The 27,794-nt window shown below is 46.9% G+C and overlaps 1 protein-coding gene across 2 annotated transcripts in view; it reads left to right on the top strand.

Moving 5' to 3' along the window:
- Positions 1-27,794, top strand: part of LOC143321433 (transmembrane protein 132C) — a 124,157-nt gene that overhangs the window by 70,192 nt on the left and 26,171 nt on the right. For both annotated transcript variants that reach the window (XM_076731771.1, XM_076731772.1), the window contains exon 4: positions 17,951-18,137. In XM_076731771.1, coding sequence (XP_076587886.1) covers positions 17,951-18,137 — 187 coding nt within the window. The remainder of the gene's footprint in view (positions 1-17,950; positions 18,138-27,794) is intronic.

Below are 27,794 nucleotides of genomic sequence, written 5' to 3'. Positions count from 1 at the left end.
AGGTCATAGCTGAGCAGGGCTTTGCACAGCAGGCCTGTCGAGCTTTGGGTTCCTCCTCACGCTGGAACAGACGATCATCTGGATCTTTGTAGCTTCCTGTCTTTTTTATCTGCATCAGGCATTGACTTCAACAGTGTTTGTGTGATATAAGGTGCAAACTTTAGCACGCTTGGCTAGCTGACTTACCTGAAGTTTTAACGTGGCATTCGTTTGTTTCCATGTAATCGATCAGGTGGTGACTTTTCGCTGCTGCATGCTTTGCCCCAGTCTTTGAGCATCATGTGTATAACCATTAAGTGCATGTTTATGACCTTTTAATAGGCTTCTTATTGTAACATCAGTCAGCTGGAGAGTTTTGTAGCTCGAAATGAGTTTGTTTTGTTCTGTATGACCCACCGTTTCAAGAAATTTGTGCCGCTTTTATTGTTGCAGCAGTGCTGTGAGGGCCTGGATGGTCATTTCTCTCTTTGTTTATATTTAGTTGTATGCCGTTTGTTTGTTATCCTATAAATAATTAATGTTCTGTAGAGTAATGAGAGCATGGTTTTCCGTTCATATACACCTAACTTCATAGTTAGAAATGAGCATTTACAGCCACGTGTTGATGCAGAATCTTTTTTAACCTGCCACGATGCTTTGAAGGGAACCTGGCAGCCTTTGACAGGCTCCACGTTTTCAGGGATGGTGCTACAGTAGGTGGAAGAAATCAAAATGAATCCCTATAAAAAAACAAAGGGGCCAAAATTGCCATGTGGAGAGCACGTGATAGTGGCTGAAGTGCACTTTGGTAGATTGAAAAGTTCACTTTGTCACCATTAAAGGCAAACACATCGAAAACAAAAGCGCTCCTGCCTCCTCAGCATGTCATAAGCCATAAATGGAGGCCTCAGTAAAAGTGCCATGTCTGGGCCTCGGTAGTTCATTAAGACTGTCTGGGTGCAGATGGATCTCTCTTGTGAGCCACCACTTCATTAATCCCCCACGCCACACCCAGCAGAGGGACAGCAGGCAGTCCACTTATTACAGCCTCTCCACAAGAGAGCCAGTCCAAGTGGACGGGGGGGAGGTGGGAGCGCATATATATTTAAATATCTTTTTTAATGATCCCAGCTTCAAACAGCCTCATCGTGGCCTGTTTCACACTGTCTGAATCAAATCTGCATAGAGTTCAGATTAATGTAATTAAATTCAACGTACATTAATTTAGCGATAAAGATACACGAGTTTTCCTCTGAAGCAGGCTTGTAAATCTCATCAACGTGAATAGTTGGGATCTCAGCGGGAAAGAAATCATGCAGCGGTGCAATAACGGGCGAGATTTGGCAGCGACCTGACAATTTATCTCAATTTCAAAGTCCAGAGAACCTTTAAGAACATAATTATTTATAGTTTGTGACATTTACTGCAAAACTGCAATGAAAGAAAGGACCCAGGGTAGTTTTTCAGTCCTCAAGGCCCCGCAAGAAATGTGAAGCCCATTCACTCACGGATGCATCGTTCTTTCTACGATGTCTTCGGGTCCCTGAGACATTTGTGCCTCTTTCCTTCAGAGATGTGAAAAAAGTCCAGTTACATTAACGGAGACTTTAAAGACGAGCAGAGAACAGAGATCATTCCACCGTCAGTGCAGCTCACCAACAGGTCAGTGCTGCTTCAAACCTGATTTCAAATGAGATGCTAAACCCTCTTGATTTTTTGCATGAATCAAGTTTTTTTTAAACAGTGCAACAGCCCTGAGACTGATCCACACGCCCTGGGCTCTCATGCTGTATAATGCTGCATAAATCAAGACTGGAACGAAATGACCCAGTTACATTAGGGCCAAACAGGAACGTTAACTTGACAGCCTTAATGCTAACACCCTTAATAATGAATCAGCCCCGTTCCCGCTGGGCTCCGTAAACACTCTCACTGGAGCCTCATTGGCAGTATTTACCTACACCCAAACAACTGTCCACACTGCTCCATCGTCTTCCTCGCCTCTCATTAATAGAGCAACACCTTCTCAGAGCTAAGCGGCTGAAGAGGTTGGTTGCCGGTGACTCCTAAAGATATGTATGTGACCTTCATCGTCACGTGGTTAACATTGTGAAACGGTCCAGTTCGTCCAGGTTTAAGCAACTAAACGTTGAACAACAAAACGGGTGAAAGTGTTGATTTGATCGTCCCTCCACCAGCCTTCCTCCACCCGTGGACTTTCTTGCTCTTTACACGGCGTCACCTCACTTCCTCTTCGCTCTCATCCTAATCACTCCGGCCGCCTGACTACAAACACAGATAAGGGTCGTAATAACCGACTTGTGCGACCTGTGAAGCCGTCTTTCTGTAATTGAAATGACGTGATTGGAGGCCTCGTGTGACGGCCGGGCGTGTCGGCGCTTTGTACTGAGGCACATTTCTGATCGAGAAAGAAAATGAGCAGCGGGGGTGCTATTAGGTGCCGTATTGTCAGGCTGATGAGAAAAGAACATTCAGATTGTATTTAATAGAATAGATGTGGCTTGGTTTCCTTTCTCTGGACTGGAGCAGAGACGTGGCATATTCTGTGTCTCCCCAGGACGTCCAGCTGATTACAGCAGTCAGCCCAGATTACATCTGACTGTCCGGGCTGCTCCTCTGCTCCATTACCAAGGAAACAATATGAGGAAATAATGTCCCAGTGTGCCTCGCTGCACATTTTCTGAGGTCAGTCTGGATAGTAATAGCTCCAAAAGTGGAAGATTGGATCAATTGTATACATCTACAGGTTGCAAGGATACCATTTTCCAAGTTGAAATCTTCATTCATGGGTCGCATTGGCTTTACATGCCGACCTAAATAGCCAGTCAGTGATACAGCTCAGGTCACGCCACGGCGTCCAGAATCTGTTTGTGGTAGACGGTGGATGTGCGGAGCAGAGACAGATTGAGGCTCGCATGTGTCCCAGAGAGTTCATGTGTTTCAGATTTCTAAAGCTTTATGAGTGAATATCCTGCTCTTAGAGGTTAATCCGCTGGAGGATTAGATGGTGGCCACCAGTGTTTGGAGCGTTGCATTACCACAGGGCTTTTTTTAGCTACTTACAGGAAAACTGCTTTTTAAAAAATACTGAGCGAGAGCACTGATTTACATACAGATTTTTTCTTTATTTCTAGTTGCACGCAGCTGAGCAATCTCATGACTCACTTTATTTTCTTCATGGTGTCAGTTTATGAAAGATTACTGCAGTGACACAAACTAACGTGGACATCATGTGCACGAATGTACCAACTGATTTAAACACCCTTCATCCTGACGTGTGTCATTTTTAATACCTGTTGTGGATTAAATAATGTGATAATGTAACTATTTTCTACATATGGGGCATCAGAAATCACATTATGGTCTAAATTATTCTAGAATAATGATCCTTACACAAGTGCATATTGATTGACTGCAGTGCGCAGTGGTTCTGTGTTACTGGGGAACAAAGCATCGTGCTGAGCCATGAAGGTGAGCTTTGTGTGTGTTTTTGGAAATGATGATGAAATACTGGGGAACAGTAATGCAGTTTTGGGATCCATCTGACAGCCAAAGTGATGTTGTTGGGATTTTGGACGAGCTGCAGCCTGAAGAGCAGGACTGAGCCGTCCATCTCTCACCAACCACGTTGCTTTTCTTCAGTAATTCTGCCTGAGCTTCATCTTCTGCTGACAGCACACGACCGTCAGGACAAAACAATTAACTTTATTAACATCGTTGTTGTTACAGTGTACGTTGGAGGTGTGTGGGCTGTAAAATACAGTTCGATCAGGAGAGACAAGCGAATGAGGGAAAGATAATTGTTCATTACGACGGCTGATGTGTGATGATTAAGTCTTATCAGAAAGTCTTTGGCTGATGAGGATGATGAAGATCTGCGAGGACTGGGCGGTGATGGGGGTGGGGGGGTGGGGGGGTGGGGGCAGCGTAACAGCAGCGTGAAAGAACGAAGGCAGCGAGATGATTGGCTGAAGGCGACGGTGTGTCAGTCGATGTGACTGAACCGTAAACGAAACCCTAAACTCACAGTTTGTACAAGCACAGCTCAGACAATCAGCTGAGTGACAGGAAAGAAATGCCGACAGTTTTTCATGCAGAAATGATAAATTTTATGGGACCAGTTTCACAAATATGAGGATTTGCTGCTTCTTCATTTAATGATTTTAATGGGTTTTGAATAATAAGTAAAGACAGTACAGATATTATTGATATTTGAGATCTGAAGCGTTTTTATTCTTTTGGCACATGAAGGAGACACTGTGAATTAGTCCGCTGTATCAGCTGTCTATGTGTCTGTGATTTTATTTAATAGATAAATTAGACCAATTACTCATCATAATCACCTGTGGTCGCCGCCTTTCCTTCCTCCCTCTGTGAAGAATCACGAGCGTTTGCTTTTGTTTTGAAATCCTTCAGCGTGAAACAAAGGCCACGAATGAGCACTGATTTATTTCCCATGCTCTCCTCCCATAAATATATGTATGATCGTAGCCTCTGCAGAAATTTCCTCATGTTTTCCGAGCAGACAGACGCGGTTCAGACCTGTGGTTAGATCAAAATTGTTGCTGTGCTCGCTGCAGGTAGCACTCAGTCAGGGAGGCGAAGTGGGTTGAGATGTAAACATGCAATTGTCTACAGGCGTTCTGACAAACATACTGGTTGTTTCTCTTCTAATTACGTCTTCGCGGTGTCTATTGAACAAGTGCTCAGTTTGGATTGCTTTGCAATGAGCTTCCCCTCATTCGGTATTCTCCTCTGATGAACAACAATCGAGCAGTGAGAATAAGCTGCACTTGTCTTTAATATCGCCATTCAGATTTCTCTCGAAAGCTCCTTCCCCACAGATTTATCTTACTGAATAGGCAAAAGAAACCTTGGCCTGCAGTTGGCTCCAATTAACCTCAGTTTAACTTGGCCTTCAAGATGATTGGCTTTTATACCAAAGCCCGTTCCAGTTAAAGAAATGCCTGCTCTGGCACCAGTGCTTTCTCATTCCTCTAACCTGCGCTGGAGAAATATTTAAATGAGCCTATTAAAACAGGCCCTGGGCTGTGGAGAAAGGTATAGAAGCAGTAAAAAAACGAGATGGGGCTTTTACATGCCCGAGCAAAGAGACGCTGAAGCTCGTGAAACACGACTGGGCAGCTGTGCTTTCAGTCAGCAGATTCAATCGACCACAGGACAAACAGAGAGCGTGCCAGTCCCATCCTCTCACCTGCTCCACGACACCTGCGCGTGTCGACGCTGACAGGCAATCCTTTGCTGTCCTCTGTTATCTTTCCCAGCCTAACTGGTTGGAAGCGGAACTCTGTCCACCTGATAACGTGCAGGGAGAGGTTTAGGACGCCGCCGTCGGCAGCCCTCTCCTGCAGCCGGCGCCTGCTCAGCGGGGCTCACCAGCCCTGACATGTAATCAGGCGCTGTGTACACCTCAGTCGGCCACAGGGGCATCAGAAGCTGCACCCAGAGCGCCTCAGCGCAGCGGGACCGGCAGACGCCTTCACGCCTCCAGATGAGATGCCACACTTTGTATATGTCACCTCCACCTTGAACCATCACACGTAAACGCCGGGCGCAGAGACATCAGGGAACATGCACATTTACACACATCCACGTGACAGCGAGGCATCAGAGGCTGCCATTGGCCGGAGGAGATCCACTGAAAGGACACCTGCACAGGCTCCTCAGCTGATCGATGACTTCTCTCAACACCACATTGCTGATTAACCGTCACTAAAAGCAGCGTATCTGCTTGTTTTTGACAGCTGACGCGTCCGTCAGCGACGCCCAAGCCACAGCAGCATCTTAGTCATGTCGTGCGAGCGCCGATGGAGTCAGACGTTTCAGACGCTTGTCGTTAGTATATCATTGTGTGATCTAACTCAACTCTTCACAGCCTCCGGATCAACCCCAAACCCCCCCCCCACCAATCGTCTCTCACAGGCTGCAAGTCAGCGAGCAGCATTCAATGGCTGAGCTGAATATGTAAATGATGCCATTAAAGCTCTCTTTCTTTAATTAGTCTTTAGATTTCATGACTGAGTGCTTCCAATTATGGATCAATGTCTCATTTCTGCACACGGACCTCTGGGTGTGCGGAGGCAGTTTTTCTGTTACCGAATGCTTTATAATTTCTCCTGTGCCGTTCACATCACACTCCCTAACTGCTGATCAATGACGAATTCTGCTGCTGTCAGCCCGCTGATATACGTCTAATGTGCAGCTCTAAGTTTTTTTATTTGCACAAACATGATCAGATTTCCACAAATACGCAGTTTGACTTATGGAATAGGCTTTCAGGATCTGAGCTGCTGGTGTGTGTGTGTGGCGGATGCGGTATGGCGGGAATGTAGGGCTGATGTGTGTGTAATTGCTCTGGTTGTAATTTAGCACTGAGCTCATTAAGTGGTGCACAAGAGGTGCCTAAATTCTGCTTAATGCCTAAATGCGCTTCTGACTGGGAGTTGGGTGCATACTGGGAGGAGGTGCTGATAAAGCGCTTTGAGAGTGTAAAACGCAGCTCGTGTGTTTTAAAAATGGCCGTCGGGGTCTGTGGGTTCAGTTCCTGGAGCCCGTGATCGCGGCTCGGGGCTTTTATGAATCCAAAATGTGAACTAACCTCACTGTTAATTGGCTTGTGACAGCCAACGTGTCCACATGCAGTTTTTATGCTCGCTGGGATTTCAAAGGCGTTTAGGGACGAGGAAAGCTCTCACATTTCTTTCTTTTAACTTTATTTCCAGAGCAGGTTCTTCGTGACTCTGAGAGCAGACGAGTCGCTTCAAACTGGGAGCAGGCGAGGTTAAATACATGTTCTCTCAAAGTTTATCGACTGTAATATAAATTTACAATATAATTATTAATGCAAGATGAATCCAATCACAATCTGTGATGTAATTACTGCGTTTTCATATTAAAGGAGCAGTCAAATCCTCATTACAGGATTCAAAGTGGCAGCAAATTGTGATTACTGGGCAGCCTTTAGATTAGCAGCCTGCTAATGCACTGAACCTGTTTGATAGCTGCAATATCTTATCAACAATTTGCGAAATCAGTCCTAAATTTGCAGTGAAATATAAGAAAAAGAGAATTTATCAGGAACTTTCAGCACATTTTGAAGTCAGTGTTCATGGTGGGTGTGCCTGACGGGATGCACGTGGAAGGAAAACAGATTTTACCGTGACAGAATAGCCTGTGTGGGTGTCACGCACATTTATTCGCTCTCTCAATTAAAATGGATCTTTTAAGGGCTCCTGGGAAGGCAGGAGTCGTGCAGGGGCCGACTCTCCATCACTGCCTCTCACCCCCCCGGTGCATGGGACACTGCATTAAGACTGAGGTACAAAGCAGTCGTGCCCACACAGCCTCCGCTTCACTTCCTCACCAACGCTGTAATTATCACAAACAAAGCAGTTGTGTTTACGCGTGTGTTTGTGTAGAACGGCACGAGTGTCGCTCGTTTATTCAAGTGTGTGCTCGTGTGTGTGCGTGTTGGTGGACGTGCACGGGTTAGCATGCGACTCCGTGCTGTGTGCTCAGATTTTAAGGGCTTTGCCGGTGGTACTTAAGGTTAAATGTCCTCATTTTGATCCGTGCACTGCTTTTTCATAAGATGCTGGCACAGATCTCAACATCTGGCTCTGCTGTCCTTATTTAGCAGCGCCCCGTTAGCGAGACCTCGTCTGTGATGCCGAGCGGGTCCTCCGTCTGACTCTTTCACCCTTTCTGGGTGTCACAGAGTTGGAGCTTAACCTCGCACATCCTACGAGCGGGGGGGGGGGAGGGTGAAGCCTCGCTGCGATAGAGTCCCATTGATCTGATGTTCGGGCCCCTCTGGTCAATGACTCTTGTGTGTTCTCCAGGTTCTGTTGCCATGCCAACAGTGCCAGAGCTGAAAGGACCCGGGTTTCGGGGGTCTTTGAGGACTTTAGTGAGGAGGACAGGCGCCGCCAGTGTCACAGCACCTGCAGGTGCAAGGGCAGGCCAAGACGGTCACATGATGTCACCCGCAGATCGAGCAGGGGGAGCCTGCAGACGGGGAGGGATCAGTGTATCTGCACCATCGGCGCCCCAGGGCTCAGTGTCTGCTGCCCCCTAGTGTGCGTGCCGACGAGTTATCAGCAGCTTTGCTGGCTGTCGCCGGTGGTTCCTGCCTGTGATCCGGCCTCGAGACGAGAGCTTTGATGTGGGGAAAATTGAGTGTAACTGTCAGGACGAGCGGCAATTTATTATATTCCAATTTACTATTTAGAAAGCTTTTCTATGAGCGAGACAGATACAGAGTGCAGCTGACTGAGAGGTGATGTCTGACGCTCAGAGGTCCGAGGTCACCAGTGATGATAACCGCCGTCATTAGGGATCCATTACGCCGCGGAGCCTACTCCAGCTGATGGACTCTAACGATGCTGCGCTGCAGAAAAGCATTTAGTTTTGATTAGACAATTGTTGGCATGGTGCATTTCATTAACTCCGAGATGAGATTTTGTCGTCTGGGAATTGATACGCTGCTGTTTGAGCCCGGTCTAACAGGCTGTGCCCCGTTTCCCTCCAAGGCAAGTTAAGAAGCAAATGTAATAATGGAATATTCTCCTCCTGACACTCCTCTACTTTAACATCCAACATCCTCATCCTCATCCAACGCCCCCCCAAGAAATCAACCTTTAACTCACCTGCAGATATAATGTCTCCTCTTTGTTGCCACAGCTTATTATTGCACTGATAAAACACGTTTAGTTCCTGTGAAGAAAGCAATGACAACAACTCTCCTGTATCCAATCCAGGACAGACACTCAGTTATTTAGAAAGCCTGAATTCTCTCTTTTCCATGTACATTTAATCAAGTGTATAACAGTTTGCATGACTAAGGGAGGCAGCGAGACCAAACGAGGAGCGGGAGCAGCGAGTGAGTGTGTGTGGGAGTTGAATATTTTAGCTGATGAATGCTGCAGAACACTGTTAAGCTAATCGGAAATTTGATCCCCTTATTGGGTTTGATGCACACAAGCCAGAAGCCCTCGGTTTCCACCCATGGTTCATTATAATCGTATAATTAATAGTACTCAGCCCTTTTCTCTGCGTGCACGTTAGAAAGGGCTAAAGAATAAATGATTAAATTAAAGGGAATCCGATGCTTATTAAAAGTGGGTTTTAATTCAAGCACTGTAGGTTATGTGAAACGTAACAGCCTGATTTCTTTATGGGCTCCTGAGAATAAGATAAATGGAAATTACAGTTCCTCAGTGTATTTTTTGCCTGTTGGGAAGAACAAAGCAGCTTGATGAAGAACACCTTGTTGAAAGTGTCTTATAGCATTATTATTGTTATTATTATCTTATTTAGGAAGTGCATGTTTTCATTGGAGAGCTGACAGGAGATGACAGGAACCCAAACAAACGGAGAACACTGCGGTTCATGTCGAGGACGTCAGAGTGCACACGCAGCACTTTTTAATGTGTGTGTCTGACTGTCTGCGCAAAGGTTCAGACAGCGTCCTCAAAACCTCCCGTGAAACAAACACAGCAGGTTTTACAGGATTTCTGATCTTTGTCATGGAGACAGAAATATTCAAATGTAGTCAAAATGCAACTCAAAAACAAAGATAAAGTAAAAGTGTAGAAGTATTATAGTAAAATGTGCTAAAAGTAGCAAAAACAGTGTCACGTCATTAGATATTAGATTATTGCATTATTACTGTTCATGTATGTGATTCATTCATGATTTAGACGAAGAAGAAGAGTTTGTGGAATTGGTCCTGTTCATCATAAGTCTAACATTAGTGAGGATATACGTCATTAGTTGAGTGTAACAGCGTATTTACCTCAGAGTTAATGTCCAGGATGAGATTTCTACAAATATCTGCCAAAGTCCTCCCAGAGCAATCGACCATTTTACCTCCAAACAGAGCTTTCTTCTTAAAATGACACTCGTGTGCCAAGACAGAGATGTGTCCAAGGATTTATGCTTCCTGCAGTAAATGTTAAAAGACTGTTAGCAGAATCTGTTTTCTTCATCACATTTCCAGCTGCCTGTTAAACACAGAGCTCCTTAGAACAGCCCAGCACAGTGTTTCCTCTTTTTCTGTTCTGCCAGTTCAGAGGTGTGTAAATGGATGTCAGCTGACGCTCCATAAATCAAAGGTATTGGTTTAGTATCTTGGAGGAAATGATAGCAACATGAGGGATGCTCCGGCTCTTGATTGTATCACCAGTGCACTGCAGCCTTCATGTAAGAAACACTTTGACATGTTTGAAATGCAGGAATCCTGCACACACACACACACACACACACACACACACACACACACACGCACACACACACACGCACACACACACACACACACACGCACACACCTGCGTGCACACACGCCCACAGGGCCAACACAAACCCATACATTCAGAGGCAGGTTGGTATTAAAGTTTAATCAAATGTAAAATTGGCGTAGTTTTGAATGTCATATTGACAAGTTAATGTTGGGCGCCGGCGGCTGGCGGCTGTGGGATCCGTCAGCAGGCACTTTGTTCAGAGGGATCTTTATAGCTCACCTCCAGGAGAGGATGGAGAGAGCACTCACCGGCTGCAGGGACGTATTGTTGCTGTCAGACGAGAGGGAATAAAAGGTTTTTCTCTCCTCACTTTGTGTCTAACCTGGAGTGAAATTTTATAGTGACGCTTTTTTAACCAAGGCACACCTGAAATCACGGAGACGCCTGCTAATGCTGCCAGTGCAGTGTGGGATTTTTGGACAAAGTGACTTACTGTGTGTGAGGGGGTCAGTCGGTGGTCTTCTTCATGTTCTACCAGAGCAGAGCACAATGTTCTTTTCACTCTCGTCTGCCATGTTGGAAATGAACACGCGTCTTTATGTTTTTACACGTTTTTAACTCATCCCTTGAAGCCATGAGGCCCTCCTGCTCTTAAACTGTCTCTATTCTTGTATAATTTCCCTCTCGTCTGTCCGCCTTCGCTCTCTTGTGGCCAATATGTACAATATATCTCTGTCTGCATAACCATGAACCTCCAAAGCCACAGAGGCAGCTACACCTCGCTGACATTTATCACTATTATTCTCCTTCCTGTCTTCGCTTTATCTGACAGTGTTTCGGGGGCAGTTCGCACCTTTTCTCCTCCCGTCACTATTTCTCTGTCTATTCTGGTCAAGGCTGAATTGAAAAGGTCCGCCGGGTATGGGCGTCTGAGGGTGCTTTAACTCCTACACTCTCCCAACTCTGCAGCCCCCACTTCCCAGCCTTTGGCTTTTCTCCATCTCCTTCCTCCACCTCCCTTTGTGTACTTTCACAGAAACATACTGGAGAGATTTTCTTTGGAACATAAAGGCACTAATGGACTCACCATCCTCGGCTTTGTGCTCAGGTTTCTTCTAACAGGCTGAAGTTTAACATTTCTTCTGTGCAGCTCTGTGACATTAGCCCGATAATAAATATTATCATAAGAATAATAATATGTCTCCATGGAAGCTCCAGTCCATCTTTCTGCTTTTCAGATGCAGAACAGTTTTCACTGTCGTCCGCGTTAACATTTGGGCTTTTGAGTGGAGCCGTGGTTATCGTCTGCTCAGCCTCTGAGGGACTTGCTTTGATTGCAGAGCAGCTAATCAGAGGGCCGTGAAAATGTGCCTCTGCTTTCTGATCAGGACTCCCCCAGCAGAGGCCTGAACCACTGGGGTCCGTTCTCAGAAATCAGGCCTAAAACGAGGCCGTGATGCAGGCTGATGCTTGCTGGAGGTAATTCACCTCTCGTGGGCTTCCCTCAGGCTGAGAGCAAAGACTCAGACAAATCTGACGTGGACTTAACTCTGATTCTGTTCTCTATCAGACATCTTTTCAACGAGCAGTCGTTTAACATGAGCTCTTCATGTTCGTGCACTGTTACTGTCGTTTCATATGAAATATCTCAGCTGTTTGTGTGTCTGTCTGTCCTTCACATTCACCTCAATCCTCTTTTTAATGGGGCTAACTCGGCAGACAGACAGACGTCACAGGGTTGATCCAGTCAGGGCAGTACTCCCCCAGGACACCGTGATGGACATTTTTCACTGCTGTCAGAGGATTTATCGACAAAACAATAAGCAGATTAAACCATTGTTAAAATAAATGTTAGTTTTCGCCCTAAACCGTTAAAAAGTTGTGTGAAGATGTGTGTTTTCAGGCTCTCGCCCTCATTGTTGCACTGCTGTCGTTGTTGATGACGCGACTGATGTGCTGCACTGTGCCTTTGACAAACGTCAGTGTCTTTCTGCGTGTACGTGAAGCGACAGATTGTCCAGTCAAGACAGTTTGCGGCGCGCTGATGTTTGTATTAGATTCAGAAAAATGTAATCTCGTGTGATTAAGTCCACAGTGTTTGTCAGAGTGTGTGTGTGGCCACAGATTCATGCATGGATGCACCGGTGCACAGGATATACTGTGTGTGCTCATACATGTATGCATAGCTGTTTGTGTGACTGCGTGTGTGTGTGTGTGTGTGTGTGTGTGTGTGTGTGTGTGTGTGTGTGCGTGTGCGTGTGCGTGTGTGTGTCCTGGCTTCATTGTGCTGACTGGTTTATTGCTGTTCCAGGTGACGGAGCATGAGAACAGCAGAGTTTCAGGGTGCTGTTTTCAAGCACCACTGAAGCCACAAATTTGATTATTTTTTTTTCCTCTACAAGTAGTTTAGAGTTTGCATGAGACCCCCCCCTCCACACACACATACACGCACACACACACAGAGCTGAGTCACACTGCCATGGACTGCATCTCCTCTGGTTCCACCGGCCTGCATTATGCATCTTCATCCTCCGTTCTGTTTCCGTTCAGCATTTCTTGTTACGGTGAATCAGCAGCGTTTCGTGCTGCTCTGCTGTTTGTTTTGGCCCTTCATGGCTCGGACTCTGAATCTTTCTCAGTTTTTCGTACATAAAACAGAAGAAACGGGTCTGTCCTCGGCTACGTGTTTGTCCAGACGCGGTTCTGTCGTTCTGATGTTACGACGACGCCACGACATGTCGAGAAAAACTCGAGCTGCAAGTTTAAAATGAAGAAACTGGACCTGAAAATGTCACTTCATTTATTCCACAAAGGCTCTCTGTGTCTGTCCCTTATTCTCCAATCCCCATTGGACGAGGCCATGGACACACGGATCCAATCACATCAGGCAGAGATTAAACAAGGAGTGTCACAATGACACAGTGAGTGTGATAATGGAACAATAGAAGCTCTTTCAATTAAAGCTCTTTCTCCAGAGAAATCTGCTCAAGAGGAAATTCCTCCAATAACTTTGTCCCACGTCTGTTTATTCATTTTGACATTTAAATCTATCTTTCTTTAACCTTCCTGCAGCCTAAATTCAATATCTCCTCGGCATGCTCCATCAAGATAAGATGGAGCTCAGTCACCTTTGCAAACAGCTTTTGAGACTGTTTAATTAGTGGAGACAGAACAATAGAAGAGTGGATTTAATGGATGCTGAAAGGACACGTGGAAGACGGAGAGAACGTTACAACAACAGCTGTCTGTGAACCTGAAAGCTACATGCTAACGCCTGGCTAGGCACTGCTCAAACCATGAATCCATTTGATGGGCAGAAAACGATCAATAATTAGAACTGACTGGTCATTTAAGGCATTTCTGTCTCAGTCGTCTGTGTTTGTCAGACCTTACAGTGAGCTGAGTGTCTTAAGCTGCTGGACTGTTTGTCCAAAAACGAGGAATCGCTGTGGGCTTCGGGAATTAAGCCGATTTAGCACATTAGCAGATTAATCAATACTAAAAGTTACTTAGAGAGTATGAGATGCTCAGCATTGATCGGTTTCAAGAATGGAGTTTAGCTTTAAAGATACAGCTGAAATTACACCAAAAAAAGACTCACGCCGCCGACAGACAACATGATCAATGAGAATATTGACAGGCTGTGATCACTCACGCAGATTTTTAGGAGTTGTTGAGTTTGTTTGGAAATCCTCTGCATGTGGCCAAAGATGAAACACTTCCTCTGCGACAGGAAGCGAACAGGGTTTGTTGTAACGTGAGGGAGGCGACTGTCAGCAGTCACCACAATGGCCTCTGTTATTTATGTCAGCCATTGGCTTGACGTTGTCATTTTGATGTATAAAAGTGCGACGAACGGCGTCTTAAATGCATGCATTACGCTGCTCGGCTATGCACTTATGTTTTATTGCGTGTCACCGCGTGTCCTGCAGATCTGCCGGTGTCACTGTGATTAATGGCCGCCCTGAATGTGCCTAAGCAGCGTCCTCGCAGCCGTCTCCCCGCTACTCTCAGTGAGCCGCTCGTCAGCTGTCTCGGGCAGCACCTTGTCAAGTCTGATTTCCTCTGGAGTCCGGCCTCTGAAGCCACGGGGCCAGCTGCTTCCAACTTCAGGGCCTGTCTTCTGCCGAGCCCCCGTCTATTGCCTGTTGGCTGCCCTCCGGTCATCTGTCTGGCCTCAGATTTAGTCAAACCGCAGCTAGTTTACAGATAATTATCGGGCTGAGACCAGCTGTGTGGCACGCATCCACGGGCCCTTTGTTGCTAATTGAATTAGACCCCACGCTGGAAGTGACAGAGAAATGAACAGTTTCCCCCAGCGAGCCATGTGATTAGCCGACTTGGAGAGGGGAGGTCGGCTCGGGATGGCACGCCGGCGCTTGATGCCTGCGACTCAACGGCTGAGTCACATTCACCCTGACACCGACGCCTCCGTCAGGTTTCACTTTATGACGTGTGCCAATGGGGGTCAAGTGCAGCGAACGATCAAAAAGCGACTGCTGCCAGGCTTCCTGTGTGAGGGAAAGAGCCCAAAATGTCTGTTCATCGTTCCCACTTTCGCCCATCTGCTTTACAACTTATTGGTCGGCTAGATATACGACCAGGAGCAGCTTTGGTTTTTAAGAGTCGTCGTAAAAATGCCATAAACAAACTGTTTTCACCCCAACATTTCTTACTTATTTGTTATAGTCACAGCTTTGTGCATGAAGCACAAAATAAATCACAAACACACACCGGGACATGTCCTCCACTGTCCATGTCCTCTGCCGTCCATGTCCTCCACTGCCCATGTCCTCTGCCGTCCATGTCCTCCACTGTCCATGTCCTCCGCCGTCCATGTCCTCCGCCGTCCATGTCCTCCACTGCCCATGTCCTCCGCCGTCCATGTCCTCTGCCGTCCATGTCCTCCACTGCCCATGTCCTCCACTGTCCATGTCCTCCACTGTCCATGTCCTCCACTGCCCATGTCCTCCGCCGTCCATGTCCTCTGCCGTCCATGTCCTCCGCCGTCCATGTCCTCCACTGTCCCTGTCCTCCACTGTCCCTGTCCTCCACAGACTGCAGGTCCATCGTTTCCATCCTCACCCTCACATTTTGTATTTCAGCTCTTCTATTCCTTCTCTTCCCTTCATTTGTCCTCGTTTTTACACTGCTGTCATCTTTTCAAGTCTTTTTTTTTTTTTTTTTTTGCATTTCTGCTTTATTTATTTAGACAGCGACAGCTGGAGAGAGACAGGAAAGGCAGGGGACGGTGAGAGAGGGGACGACATGCAGCAGAGAGCCCGGCTGGAGCTGAACTGGGCCTCGGTGGTCAGGACTCAGCCCGGAGACGTGCTGTGCGTTCTACCAGCTTCAGGTCATCTGAAGTCACGAAATGCAGAATTAGCAGCATGTTTGCATGTTCGGATGAAGCAGAAGGAGTGTTTCCACCCTGCGCTGTACAAACCCTGTAACCTCAATATTTTGTTGCCGTTTTTATTGTAGGAGGAATTATAAAAACCTCATGAAATTCACGGCATTGGCAGCTGCTGTCAAACTCTGCCAACTGGATCACGTGAGGAGGGAAATATTTTACATCTCTGAAGGGAAAAAAGCTCTTAACAGTCAACTTTTCCAGTTCTCTCTGCAGGCCCTTTAGCGTTGTGAGGTGGGAGTTCAGCTCCTGTACTCGGCGGTGTGTGTACAGTAAAACCAAACCTTTCTGCCGTGCAGTCGCTTTCATTCTTTCCCCCGTCAGTCTCGTTGCCTACATAACGTGTGTGATGTTTGCCAGAGCAACCTTTCTGCAGCACAAGTCTGCCTGTGCCGTGGAAAGTAGGCCACTGGGGCTGCCGTCTGACTCTGCGACGCTCGGTGGCCGCGGAGCCTCAGAGGTTTATCCGCGGACGTCCGGTCGGTCGTCTGCTGACTTTGCTTGCCTGATAAACCTCGTGGCCTCACCGGTCTGCAAGCAGAGATCAGCATCTGTCTCTGTCCGCGGCACTGTGGGACAGTTATGTAAGTCCGTGATGTCGTACTATTCCTTCAGTGGCTCTGCGCTCTGATTGGTGCGCCGTTATGAAATGTGACACTAGTTATTTGGTTGTCATGTTAATTATTTATACACACCTCTGTTGGATGTAAAAATTGGGTTGTTGTGCTCTGCTGTGCAACAAATCTTCCATTCTCTCACAGTGAAACCGAATAATGTGAGAGTGATGTGGAAACAGTGTCACACGATGTGAACGTGGGAGCGGCGGATGAAACCTTTTCTATTATTTATCGTTTTACTGTTTTTAGTCCACTATTCATAATTCAACATGTTATACATTTGCTCTGTTGTCTTTCCAAGATGTATGACACATGTATCATGTCTTTTTTCGACGGTGGTTCGTTTGCTTGACATTTGGCTTTTTCCTGGCTCTCTGCTTCACAGTACCGTCGATCACAGTTCAAATAAGTACGTTAGTCAGTCCGAGACTTCACAAAGCTCCGGTTTGTAGGACGAGGGCAGATCTATCTGCAGAAAATTCATGGGTGTGTTTTCATCCGTGCATAATGAGGTGAAAATAAGAATGGTTGTGTTTTCCTTACCAGGGTCGTCAGCGGGGTCTTTTCCACGGCGTCCGCCATGTTGCACCGCCGTGTTTCTACAGTAGCCCAGATTGGACTAAACAGACACTGAGTCCAGAGAGCAGTTGTATGTAAGTTAGAATAAGTCAATGCTGATTTCGGTTTCTCACCAGCAGCTGTCTCCTGGATGATAGTCTTTGTCTGACTCGTCCGTCTTCCTCCACATGTGGACTTTCTTGCTCTTTATACGACGTCAGGATCACCGCGGCCACTAGAGGCTGAGCTCTGAGTGTAAATACGGGTGGTAAAAGTCGACCTGCGTGGAGAGGACGGCCTGGCTCCATGTACATACATCCTCCTCTCCAAACAAAGTACCCCGTGGATTTATTCATCCCTCCTCCTCCTCCTCCTCCTCCTCCTCTCTCTCCCCCCCTCACCATGTTCAAATTACAAGATGCTGTTTTGTGCCGGTGTGCCACAGAGACCATGCATGAAATTTATTGGCCCCGAGTCCTGCCATTTGACACGCAAGACGTGGCTAACAGATCTTGTGCCATTTCCCATCTCCTCCGGCTCCCGTGTAAAGCTGACCTTTCCTGCCTCCAAGCTATATTTAAACTCTGAGCACCAGAGACTTATGGCGGCACGGGAAATTTTATTATCAACGCTCTCCATTTGTCTGACTTAATTCAGGCCCGCCGTAGATTGTGCCAAAGCATGCCGTATATTTACACTCTGCTACGGCAAACAAGGGCACCGGTGACAAACCCGACCATCCACCCCTGAGCGGGGGCGATGCCTGGTGGAGCTGCTCCGGGGCGCAGCCTCGAGATTATAGGTTGTGTTTACAGTGCACATCACCTGGGTGAGAAGAATGAGGAGAACGGGAGCGACGTTGTTCCAAAAAGCAGAGGCTTGACCAGTGAGTCAAACACAAAGGGACTTGACATTTTGAAGAATCCCAGTTGGTAAAATGTCAGAGATTTCAGCCACAGAGACGTTCATCAGCCTTTACCGTTTGTCATCATTAGAGCAGACAGCAGGTTGAATGAGCTCACATGAACACACACGCTTCCTCTTTTTCTCGCTCAGCCATCTGCCTAACCACTCGCTGACTCTCTGTTTTGCTCTGGCAGGCCTGAGATGGGAGTTCAGAGGGTGCTCCAGGTGGATCTGAAAATGGAAAGCTTTCCAGAGCTGCTGGGTAGCCGCTGGATGGCCTGGCAGGTGGAGTACCCGGCCGGTCGCGCCGCCACACAAGAGGCCGAGACGGAGATCCGACTGGCGCAGGAGGACCTCGCAGGCATCGTGCCGCTGTCCATGGTGAGTGATGCCGCTTCTGGTTCGGCGCCACACATGAAGAGACGGCTGTGAATGAATGTGAAATCGGGCACCGAGATCATGTAAACCACCGCGTTCTGTTCATTCAGACCTCTGAACCTGTGAAGCAGCACGTGTTATGTTGTCTTTCAGCACATGAATGAAACACTTTCACCTTTTAACATGACTGACGGCAGCCAGAAGGAGAAAGACGAACGTTTTCATGTGGTCACGTTTCATACAGACTGTCAGTGAAGTATTTAGCAACAAAAAACACATTTAGAGAGGAGGATGTTAAAGTTCCCTGATGTTTAAAGACTGCTGTTTCATCATTTATATTCATGATATACTCACACTAACAAAGCCATCAGTGGGCGGTGGTGGAAAGTAACTAAGTACATATATGCAAATATTGCACACAAGTGCAATTTTGAGGTACTTGTACTTTATCTGAGTATTATTATTATTTCCTGATATTTTATACTTCGACTCCATTTCAGAGGGAAATGTTGCTTTTCTTTGCCTCGTGGCATAAATCTGACAGCTATAGTTACTATTTATTAACTTTTCAGATTAAGATTTTACAAAACGTGACGAGTTTATAAAATACTGTGTATTAAAATACTGTACAGAAAAACAACATGCCCCAGTGCATGCTGGTCCTATACCTGTCTGCCCATGTATGTACGCCTGAGGTGTGTGTGGAGCTGCTCAGTTCTTAGAAAACAAAACAAAACATGATGAATAGATGTGAAAGGACTGAACTGACCATCGCTGTGCTGCAAACGTGCTAATTCACCCATGATAACAGTCCAGTCATGTAATATAGACGTGGAACATTGTGGATGGAGTGAGGCTCACCGCTCTGTGAACACATGATTGGATGAATAAATCTAAAGTATGCTAGCAGCTGTGTTTGGGAGCGCTTCATATCCGTCGCCTGTAAACAGTTCGTTTGAAAGTCTGTTTCGTTCACGGCTCACACGGCGTCCCTGCTTCTTAAAACCAGGCTTGTGTTTCCACTTCAGCTCAAAGGATCTGAGTACTCCTTCCATCAGCGCTGCTTCCACAGATAAGGCAGTGCTGTAATGTGGGCCTGTGCCCGCAGAGTGTTTTTAGGAGCGGGGCAGGAAGCGAGCATCTGTAGCTCCCAGCAGGCGTCAGATGGGGTCTAGATTCTGGCTCTGGCCTGAGGGCGAGCCTGGAGCTGTCTGTCTCCCTCAGCGAGGTGCAGGTACTCTGTGTGTAGATTAAGCAAAGCTCCCCCTATAGAACTTCACACAGAGAGCGTTTCACACATCTCTGCAGCTCTCCGGCGGCCCGGAGAGCGCCGCGTCTGATTTAGACCAGGAAGGCTCAGGTGGAAGAATGAGCGACATCAGTTGTGTTGCCTAAAGAGAAAGACGTGCTGTCACATCAGCGCTGATTACTAAGACAAAAATTGCATTCATTTCTATTTCGGTGCTTCTGATCTGCATGATACATACCTGACTGTTGTGTCAATGTTATTCTCTAAGTATTGCCCATGGCTGTGTAGATGATAGATGCGCGTGGGTGGCTGTTCCTGGATTCAGAGGAACGCGGCGCATCCTCACCCACTGATCCAGTCTCAGGATAATTCGAGCTCTGTGTTTAATGCCGCGGTATTGTTCGAGTTCCTTTTCTCACGTCGTGTCACTGATGTACCAACAGCCTGCTCGCCTTTTTCTCCAGGAATATACAGTTTGCTCCCACATCTTCCACTGACTGCGAAGATGATTTGCATGATTATCTCTGCTCATAAAAATAATTTGCTGTTGCCTGTTGAATGAGAAACATATTTTAAGTAAAATCTTTCCACGGCTGATTTGATTTGGCTGTTGTGTAAAACATGCTTTTGTAAGATCTCACATGCTCTCATCCATCATTTCTAAAGCCGCTGAATATTCAGCTGCTTTGACATAGAAGGATTTCACGGCTCTCTATAAATCATCTAACTTTTCTTTTTCACGGTGGCAAATATCCATCTCAATTAACCTGATATTACATTATTTGCTAAACTTGGCTAAATCAATTAGGGACAGGATAATTTAGGCAGGAGCCTCCCAGGAGCCAAGATGAATAGTGTTTCATGTGTACTAAAACAGATGATGTGCTCTGTGTGTGTGTGTGTGTGTGTGTGTGTGTGTGTGTGTGTGTGTGTGTGTGTGTGTGTGTGTGTGTGTGTGTGCGCTACTCGTGCCGTGGGGACATAAATCTCTTTACAGAGTCACATTGTGTGGACTCACCTTCCTTCTGGGGACAAAATCCAAGTCCCTGAAACATAAATCATTACATTTAAGGGTGAAGACTTTGGGTAGGGTTTGGTTTGGATTAAGGGTTGGGGGGGGGGGGCAGCAAGTGGCTGCTGTGGTTATGGTGAGAGTAAGTCTCCAGGAAATGAGTGGAAGTCTCATAATGTGATGGAAATATGTGCGTGTGTGTGTGTGTGTGTGCAGAAAGGCTTGATTTTCCCTTTTCCGTACCTTGATTTGCCATTCTGTTGGGAGGCCCGTCAGGGAGTCAGTGAAGCAGCTGCTGTCATGTCAGGGAGTGTGTGTACACAGTGTATTGAAAAGGATAAAGTTCACCGATCAGCGTTCACCTTTGATACGAGCGTTTCAAACGTTTTCATCATCTGGCTCGTATGGAAAACAGGTTGATGGGACGACTTTATTTCATTTTATTTTGCTCCGTCGTGAAGCGCTCTCCTCGCTTTTCTACTTAATTTTCTTCCGAGTGCCTCTCCTGCACAGACAGCTTCCCAAGGTGCACAGCGTCTCCAGCCACTCCACGCCACTTCACACACAACACAAATACTTATGCATGCAGACACATTCAGAACTCATTAACTCTGTCTTCCTCTGTCCCCCTTTCCTCTCCCCTCTCTCCTGTGCACACACACGCAGACACACATGCACATGAGGCTTTTGCAATCTGCATGCACCAATATGAGAGGAGCACACAAGCGAGAAAGAGGAAGGCTGAATTAGATTACTTGGGATCACTGTGGCATGAAAGGCCCACAGATAAGTTCCTCTCCCTTCCCCCGCTACACTGGTAGAAAAGAGGAAGTAAGGTAATGTAAGAGCAGGGCTGTCAAACCCTCGCACACACACACGCACACACACACACACACACACTCCCATCACCACATTGCCTCCACCGAGGGGAAAACAGACTCAGTGATTCCGATGGAAAACAGGTTTCTGCACACAGAGCTGCAGCCCCTGTAATAGAGCAGCGGCGAAGGAAATGCAGCAGAGACTTGAAATATGAAATGTGGATGGACAGAACGTATGATAATCACATGTGTGCTCTCATGAAACAAATGCTGAGTTACTGTAAGGGGCCACTTTAATCCTGCAGTATGGGAATATCATCAGGGAGCCACGCAGAGTCGAGGTCAGAGCTAATAAGTCAGTGACGTCTGCCCACAGCAGTCCAGATCCAGCATCATGTTTTTGCTATTTCAGCTCCAGACTGCTGCTGTAATCATCCTCTAGTTTTCTCCAGATGCACAGTGAGAAAAAAAAAACAGCCTGACCGTAATATGATTCCACTGCTCTGAGGTTCACGTCGGTAAGCCTTACAGAAGGAAAAGCATCTTCATGTGTTGGCTTTGGATGCAAGTGCTGCAGGTTTTTAAGTCACGAGGCAGCCGTGTAGCTTAAAACTTGAACTAGCTTAAAAAGCTGCTCTGTGACATGTCCCCTCCCCAGATTCCTGCTGGAAATTACACCCTCATAGTGCAGATTGTCATGGAGGTGATGTTTAAATGCTGTGGAAATGTCTCAGACTTGCGGTAAGGCAGTTTTCACCAGCTGATCTGTAATATGTCAATTTATCCCTGTTGGCAAGCTTTAAGCGTTACTTAGTCGGCCAGCAGGAGCAGAGCAGCATTGACTTCCCGTCAGAGTCTTCTTTCTCACCGCTGGTCCAAGACGAGTCTGATATTCCTGCTTTGGCCTCTTGTTTCATCCCCTAACTCCTGAGAACAAACGTCTGGGTCTCTGAGAGCCAAAGTAATGAGCCTGCAGCGGGGCTGCAGTCTGCGGCGTCGATCCTCGGCGGGATCAGCAGCGTTAGCGTCATTCCATAGACAGTGTTAATATCCAAACATATTGATTAATGCAGCTTTGAAAGAAATATGATTGTCTTGCTGCCTTCGCAATTAGCTACGGTGAAGACGGCCAAAGGCCCTTTGTAACGCGGCCTGTCATCGTTAGCGTCGTCTCATGTTTGGCAGTCTTTGTCCTGATCAGTGATGTGGACAGCAAATCAAATGTTCAGCCTGGAGACAGAGAAGCAAAGCAGAGGAAAAGCAGACCTTCAGAGGCAGCGGAGACGGGAGACGCACGGCGAAGTCTTTTTAATCGAGTTGAGAGGCGAGACTTCACAGAGCGCGCTGAAGGCTTCTGTTGACACAACAAGTCTGTGCTTTTGCTTTGGAAGGTCCTTTCATCTGTAATTAGCACTAATTAGTCTAATAAGCTAGACTGTATTTTGGAGTGATGGAGACGCTGCTGTAATTGTGTTTTGACCAGAAATAATCTCATAAACCGAACGAGGATCCATAACTGACCATGTCTCCGAAGGTTGTAATGTAATAAAGCTAATGACCATCAGTGATGGGGAGCTTATTTAGGGTTTGATCACATTTATGGCCTGTTACCTCAGCGCCTGCTCAGACCCGTTCCTGCGCCCATTTATGGCGTGTCCTAAATTACCGCACCCTTGCTGGAATTGATTATTATAAAAAGGTCTTTTTATTGCTTTTTCCCAGCCAAGCGATGGGCTCTGCCACGGGTGACACCTCCGGGAGAGCGGCGACGTGGTTTTGAAAGATGAGCTCTCTTTTCCTGCTGCCTTTGAAGAGGCCTGTGTGTTGTCACAGACCCACCTGCACCGGGAGGGCTCAGAGCGCCGCTCGCCACTTTGTCACCAATTTCAAACCACCGAGCAGGAGTTCTGCAAATGCAGCAATTATTTCTAAAGCAGAAAATGAAAAGAGTACTCAAAAGTTTCAGTCAGTTCAGAGCGAGGAAACGCCTCAGAACTCTTCCTGCCGGCTGTAACGCCGCTCGCCTGTCCTGCCTCGTCTTGTCGTTACCTCTTTTCTCCTCCTATATTCCTCTGCACGCTCCAGACAAACATACATTAATATATTAACAATGTAGATTAATTGCCTCCCTCGTCACCCCCGCCTCCTCCTGTCGGCATCCTCCGTTTCCCTTACAGTGTGAAAGAGCTGTGTGTTTTTTTGGGTCATGTTGAGATGGATCTTAAAGGCAGTAATTGGATGCCGGAGCAGATTCCCCTGCACAGTAGGAGGCTGGTCCATTATCTTTTAGCATGGTGAAGTAATGCGCTCCTGTCCGGGCTGCCCTCATCATCATTACCCATGCTGTGGATGCCTGGTGATGGAGAGGGAGCAGGAGGACAGGGCATACATCATATCTGGACTCATCAGTCTTCCTGTTCCAGCCGAGACACCACACTGTGCTCGCTCACACGAGCGTTCGCGGGCATAGAGATGAGGAGAAATGAAAGCAGCCGTTTGTATTCACATGCCGCTCCCATATATCGTTAAACAATACATCATCACCCTGGCCTTCTCTGGCCACTTCTGCACTCACATGATAAAGTCATCTATCAACATCCTCCAATGAATGTTTCATTTTACTCCTTTCGATTTCATTCCCTCCGTTGCAATGCGCATCTTCTCTGCCGGGCAAGTGAGATCTGACTGACCATTCATCAAACACATAGTTAGACATACAGACAGGAGCATCTGTATGCCAGCTAATCCTGCAGAGCCGCTGCAGGGGCGCCGCTAATATCATGCAAGCTGTTTATCAAAAGGGGATGTGCTATACACCTTGCTTGAAAGCACCTTATTTCATCTAATAACCTCAGCCACTCTGTTCCACTAGTGCTGAGTCTCTGTTGCATGCCTCCAGTGTTTTAGTGGAACAGAATAAAACAGCACTTTTTTCACCTCGCATGAGTCACACAGTTTACAATAAGGGGCTGATGGATGGACCCCAAGCGAGCAATCCATTAGCATGTACTACAGCTTAGAGGCTGATGATGAAGTGGTAGCACTAATTGAGGCTGCTGCAGTATTCACGTGTGGCGTACTACATGTAAAACCAAATGGGACAACAGATTGTGACAAATGGTCACCTAATCCAGAGCGCCATCGAGTCCTAGGCTTAACATTTTCCGCGTTCCATCACAGGACATATTTTGAAGGACTGACACTCCTGCATGTACAGTGAGAGAGTGAGTGGGTGATACGCAGAGGTTTAATGGTAAATTCTTCCAGAGTCACTCAGGAAGACAGTACACTGAACGCTTTTGTGATGGAAAGGCTGAAAGAGAGTGGGACGGCTTCACGACCTTTAAAACTTACACACACGCGACCTCTCTTTGTGTGTGTGGTACGTGGCTCAAGCTGTAGATGAATGCGTTTTGGTGCTCGCTCATTACGGTGACATCAGAGAATTATCAGTCACCGTAAAGAAAGCTCCTCGGGCCGTGAGGTCAGATTACTTGTTTACTTCGCTGTGGCAATTCTCCCAAGATGATGCAACGCGTTCGTGATTCATGCAGTAAACACTGCACTCGTGTAAAGTTTATTCTGTGTGCCTACAGAAAATGCTTTAGACCTGTACCCTTTGGAACCACTTATGTTCTAGTGCCTCTAATTGAATGCTGTGAACCTTCATCCCCGTCACTGCAGCCCTCTCCGTTCTCTCAACCCCGTCAGTTCTGGTGGAACTCGTTTGTACTGCGAGGAAACAGATGGGGGGATGAAGCGAAGGGCAGGATCCAGACTGACGGATCGGTAAATGTCCATATCTCACGTCTCCCTGTAATTGTTAACTTCCCACGTTCTGACCCAGTTCTGTTCGTTCCGACTTTAATCCCGGCCCGCTGAGGTTTGAGAGGAATGTGTGTATTTTTTAGCGGTAATGGACTCTACAGTGGAGCTGACCTTTGTGCCTGCTGAGAGAGGTCCGTGTCCAGAGGGCAGCTAAGCCAAGCTAAGCCAAGCTAAGCTGGCAGTATGGATCTCGATCAGAGCCGGGTGAAGAAATCAGACAGAGATCAGGAGGTCATCTCCCACAGGCATGGTTGGCTGTTGGTGAAGAACTCTTCATCGATCGTCCGACTGTAATAGATATCGGGCTGAAATTGAGCAGACTGGCGCGGGCAGGGCTGTTTCCTTGGCTTCTGGCCTCCGGGCCCCGGCTCAATGGGCAAACAGCGGGGGCACCAGAGAGACATCGCTGTATCAGAGCCAGCATCAGTCAAAGCGGCCGCTGGCTCCCTTCCCCGAGCCCCTGCAGCTCGCTCACTCATCTCCAGGTGAGCACAGAGCTGCTCGTGTCCCTGGTGTCTGACCTTGGTTCTTCCAGAGTCTGGCTGTTTGAAATTCACCAGGGACGCCAGCTCCTCCCTCCTGACCCATTGATCCAGATGTATTACAGGTATTGTATTCATGAGAATAGCAGGGGATTTGTCCTATAAACTTAAAATATTGTACTTCCACGTCCAGCCATGTTTTATTCACAACTCCTTTCCACAGCATGAGGTTCAATTCATGGCATCTGAGCCGTAGAGGGTGTCTCCGTCCCTCCAGCGCCAGTCCAGTAATTCCTAACTTTGTTTTGAAAGTGCAGAAACTAATAAGCTCTTTGTTAATGGACTCATGTTATGGACAGGCGTGTTTACGAGAGATGCCCTGAGGATTCGTGGATGCAGCGCAGAGCACCAGAGCTGCAGCTCATAGGCCGACTGTCTCCCAGAAAATGTCTTCCTTTACATCCTGTGTGTCTCCTGTGAAAGTAAAATATTTACACTCGATAAGATTTAAGATAGACCCTTCGATAAAATCTCTTTGCATTGTAGAAAATGAAATATACTGTCAACAACCCATGTTGACTGAGGGATCAGGGACAGTTCATAAAGTGATTAATATTTATGGGGGGATTTGTCCCGTCAGCAGTGTCATTGTGACAGTTCCCCACAGTCAAAGTTTACTCGTAAATCATGTGCAATCATAAATAATTTACAGCTGAGAGCGATTCGCTGTGACTAAAACATCAATACCGTCCATGAAGTGTCATGCGAATCCTCTCGCACAACTGGCCAAGCAGCTCAGACGAAGAAGAGGGAGGTCTCCACATGTCATCGTTTGAAGTTTGTGAGGGCAACAATACGACATAAATCATTCCACCACGAGTTTCTGTTCAGGTTGATGCGGCACATTCGGGTCCTGAATCAGCGCTAATCATCCCGTCCTCTGATGTTCTCTGTCTTACCGCGCCGGCTCGGTCATCAAAAGTAAAATTCAGGTCAGACATTCAGAAGCAAAATGCTTTATTCTTTCATTTCAGAGACACTTAGAGTGCGTCAAGGCATTGAACACTGAAAGCAAATGGTAATACATTTATGTTTTGGTGGAAAGGCTCTGTTCTCTGAGGGGCCTCAAAGAGTCTGAGCAGCAACGAGGATTCTGTGGGAGAATTAATCCCTCCTTACAGGAAGAGTTTGACATTTTGGAAAATATGCTTATTTTCTTTCTTTGATACCGTTTTCATGTCTGTCTGGTAAATAAGAACCTACAACCAGGAGACAGTCAGCTTAGCTTGCTTAAAGTCTGGAAGCATTTGGAAAGAGCTAGCTGGCTAACACATGGTGGTGTGATGGGGGGGGGGGGGCTATTTGCTGCACTTTTTCTTGGATTGGTGCACCAAATAAACCCCATAAACCTGAACTTTTTATCAATCAAAGACACGAGGTATAACGTGTTCATGAGCTTTAGAGTTACCTGGATTCTCATAAGATCACACAAGCGAGAATCCATCTCACTCAAGTTACGCACTTTTGTGGTTTTGACCAATCAGCATCCCATTAGGAAGTACTGGCAGCTACGGGCAGGCGTGATTTAGGTGTGACCACATATCTCCACCCCTCTATTACAGCGCCCAGCAATAATTCAGCTCATTCTCATATTGGCACTGCTGTGACAGGGAATAAAGTGCCCTTTCTACAAGGTCTCTTAATTTTTTAATGAGGTACCTGCTGAAGTGGCACCAATTCGTCCCGTCCACCTGACCCTCGCCGCGATCTCCCGCCACCTCCCCTTTTAAGCCGACACTTCCTGGAGCAGGTCCACTATCATAGCCGCCATCAAGTAAATCAGCCACAGCCAACAGTAATGAGCAGATCAGATCTCTGACCGGCGTGTACCTCAGAAAGGGCACCCGCTGGAGACGGGTCTTTGTGCGCCACGCACTGCAGCCGCCTTCATCCAGTCAGCGGGGAAGAGACGAGGAAGAGGGAAAAGGGAAGACAAGGGAGGAACTGGCTCATTCTTGGAGGAGCAGGAATTGGAAGAGAAGGGATCAAGAGAGAGACCCTCATTAAAAGGCAGTGTGTTGGCTTCACAACCATCCCACCACTTCAATGCGCTGTCATGCGGTGATGTATCGCTCTGCATGGTGCTACCAAGGCCTTTATTCCCACTCTCCTCCATGTTTCTCGCTTCTAGCCAATTAAACGCCCACTGGAATAGAAGAGAGGAAGTGCCACATTGAGCATTGCACAATGTGGAGAGAGGAGCTGATG

This window comes from Chaetodon auriga, chromosome 5 (assembly GCF_051107435.1).
Source record: "Chaetodon auriga isolate fChaAug3 chromosome 5, fChaAug3.hap1, whole genome shotgun sequence".
Classification (NCBI taxonomy): domain Eukaryota; kingdom Metazoa; phylum Chordata; class Actinopteri; order Chaetodontiformes; family Chaetodontidae; genus Chaetodon; species Chaetodon auriga.
The sequence above is the reverse complement of the archived record's forward strand: the minus strand, read 5'-3'. Positions and strand labels throughout refer to the sequence as shown.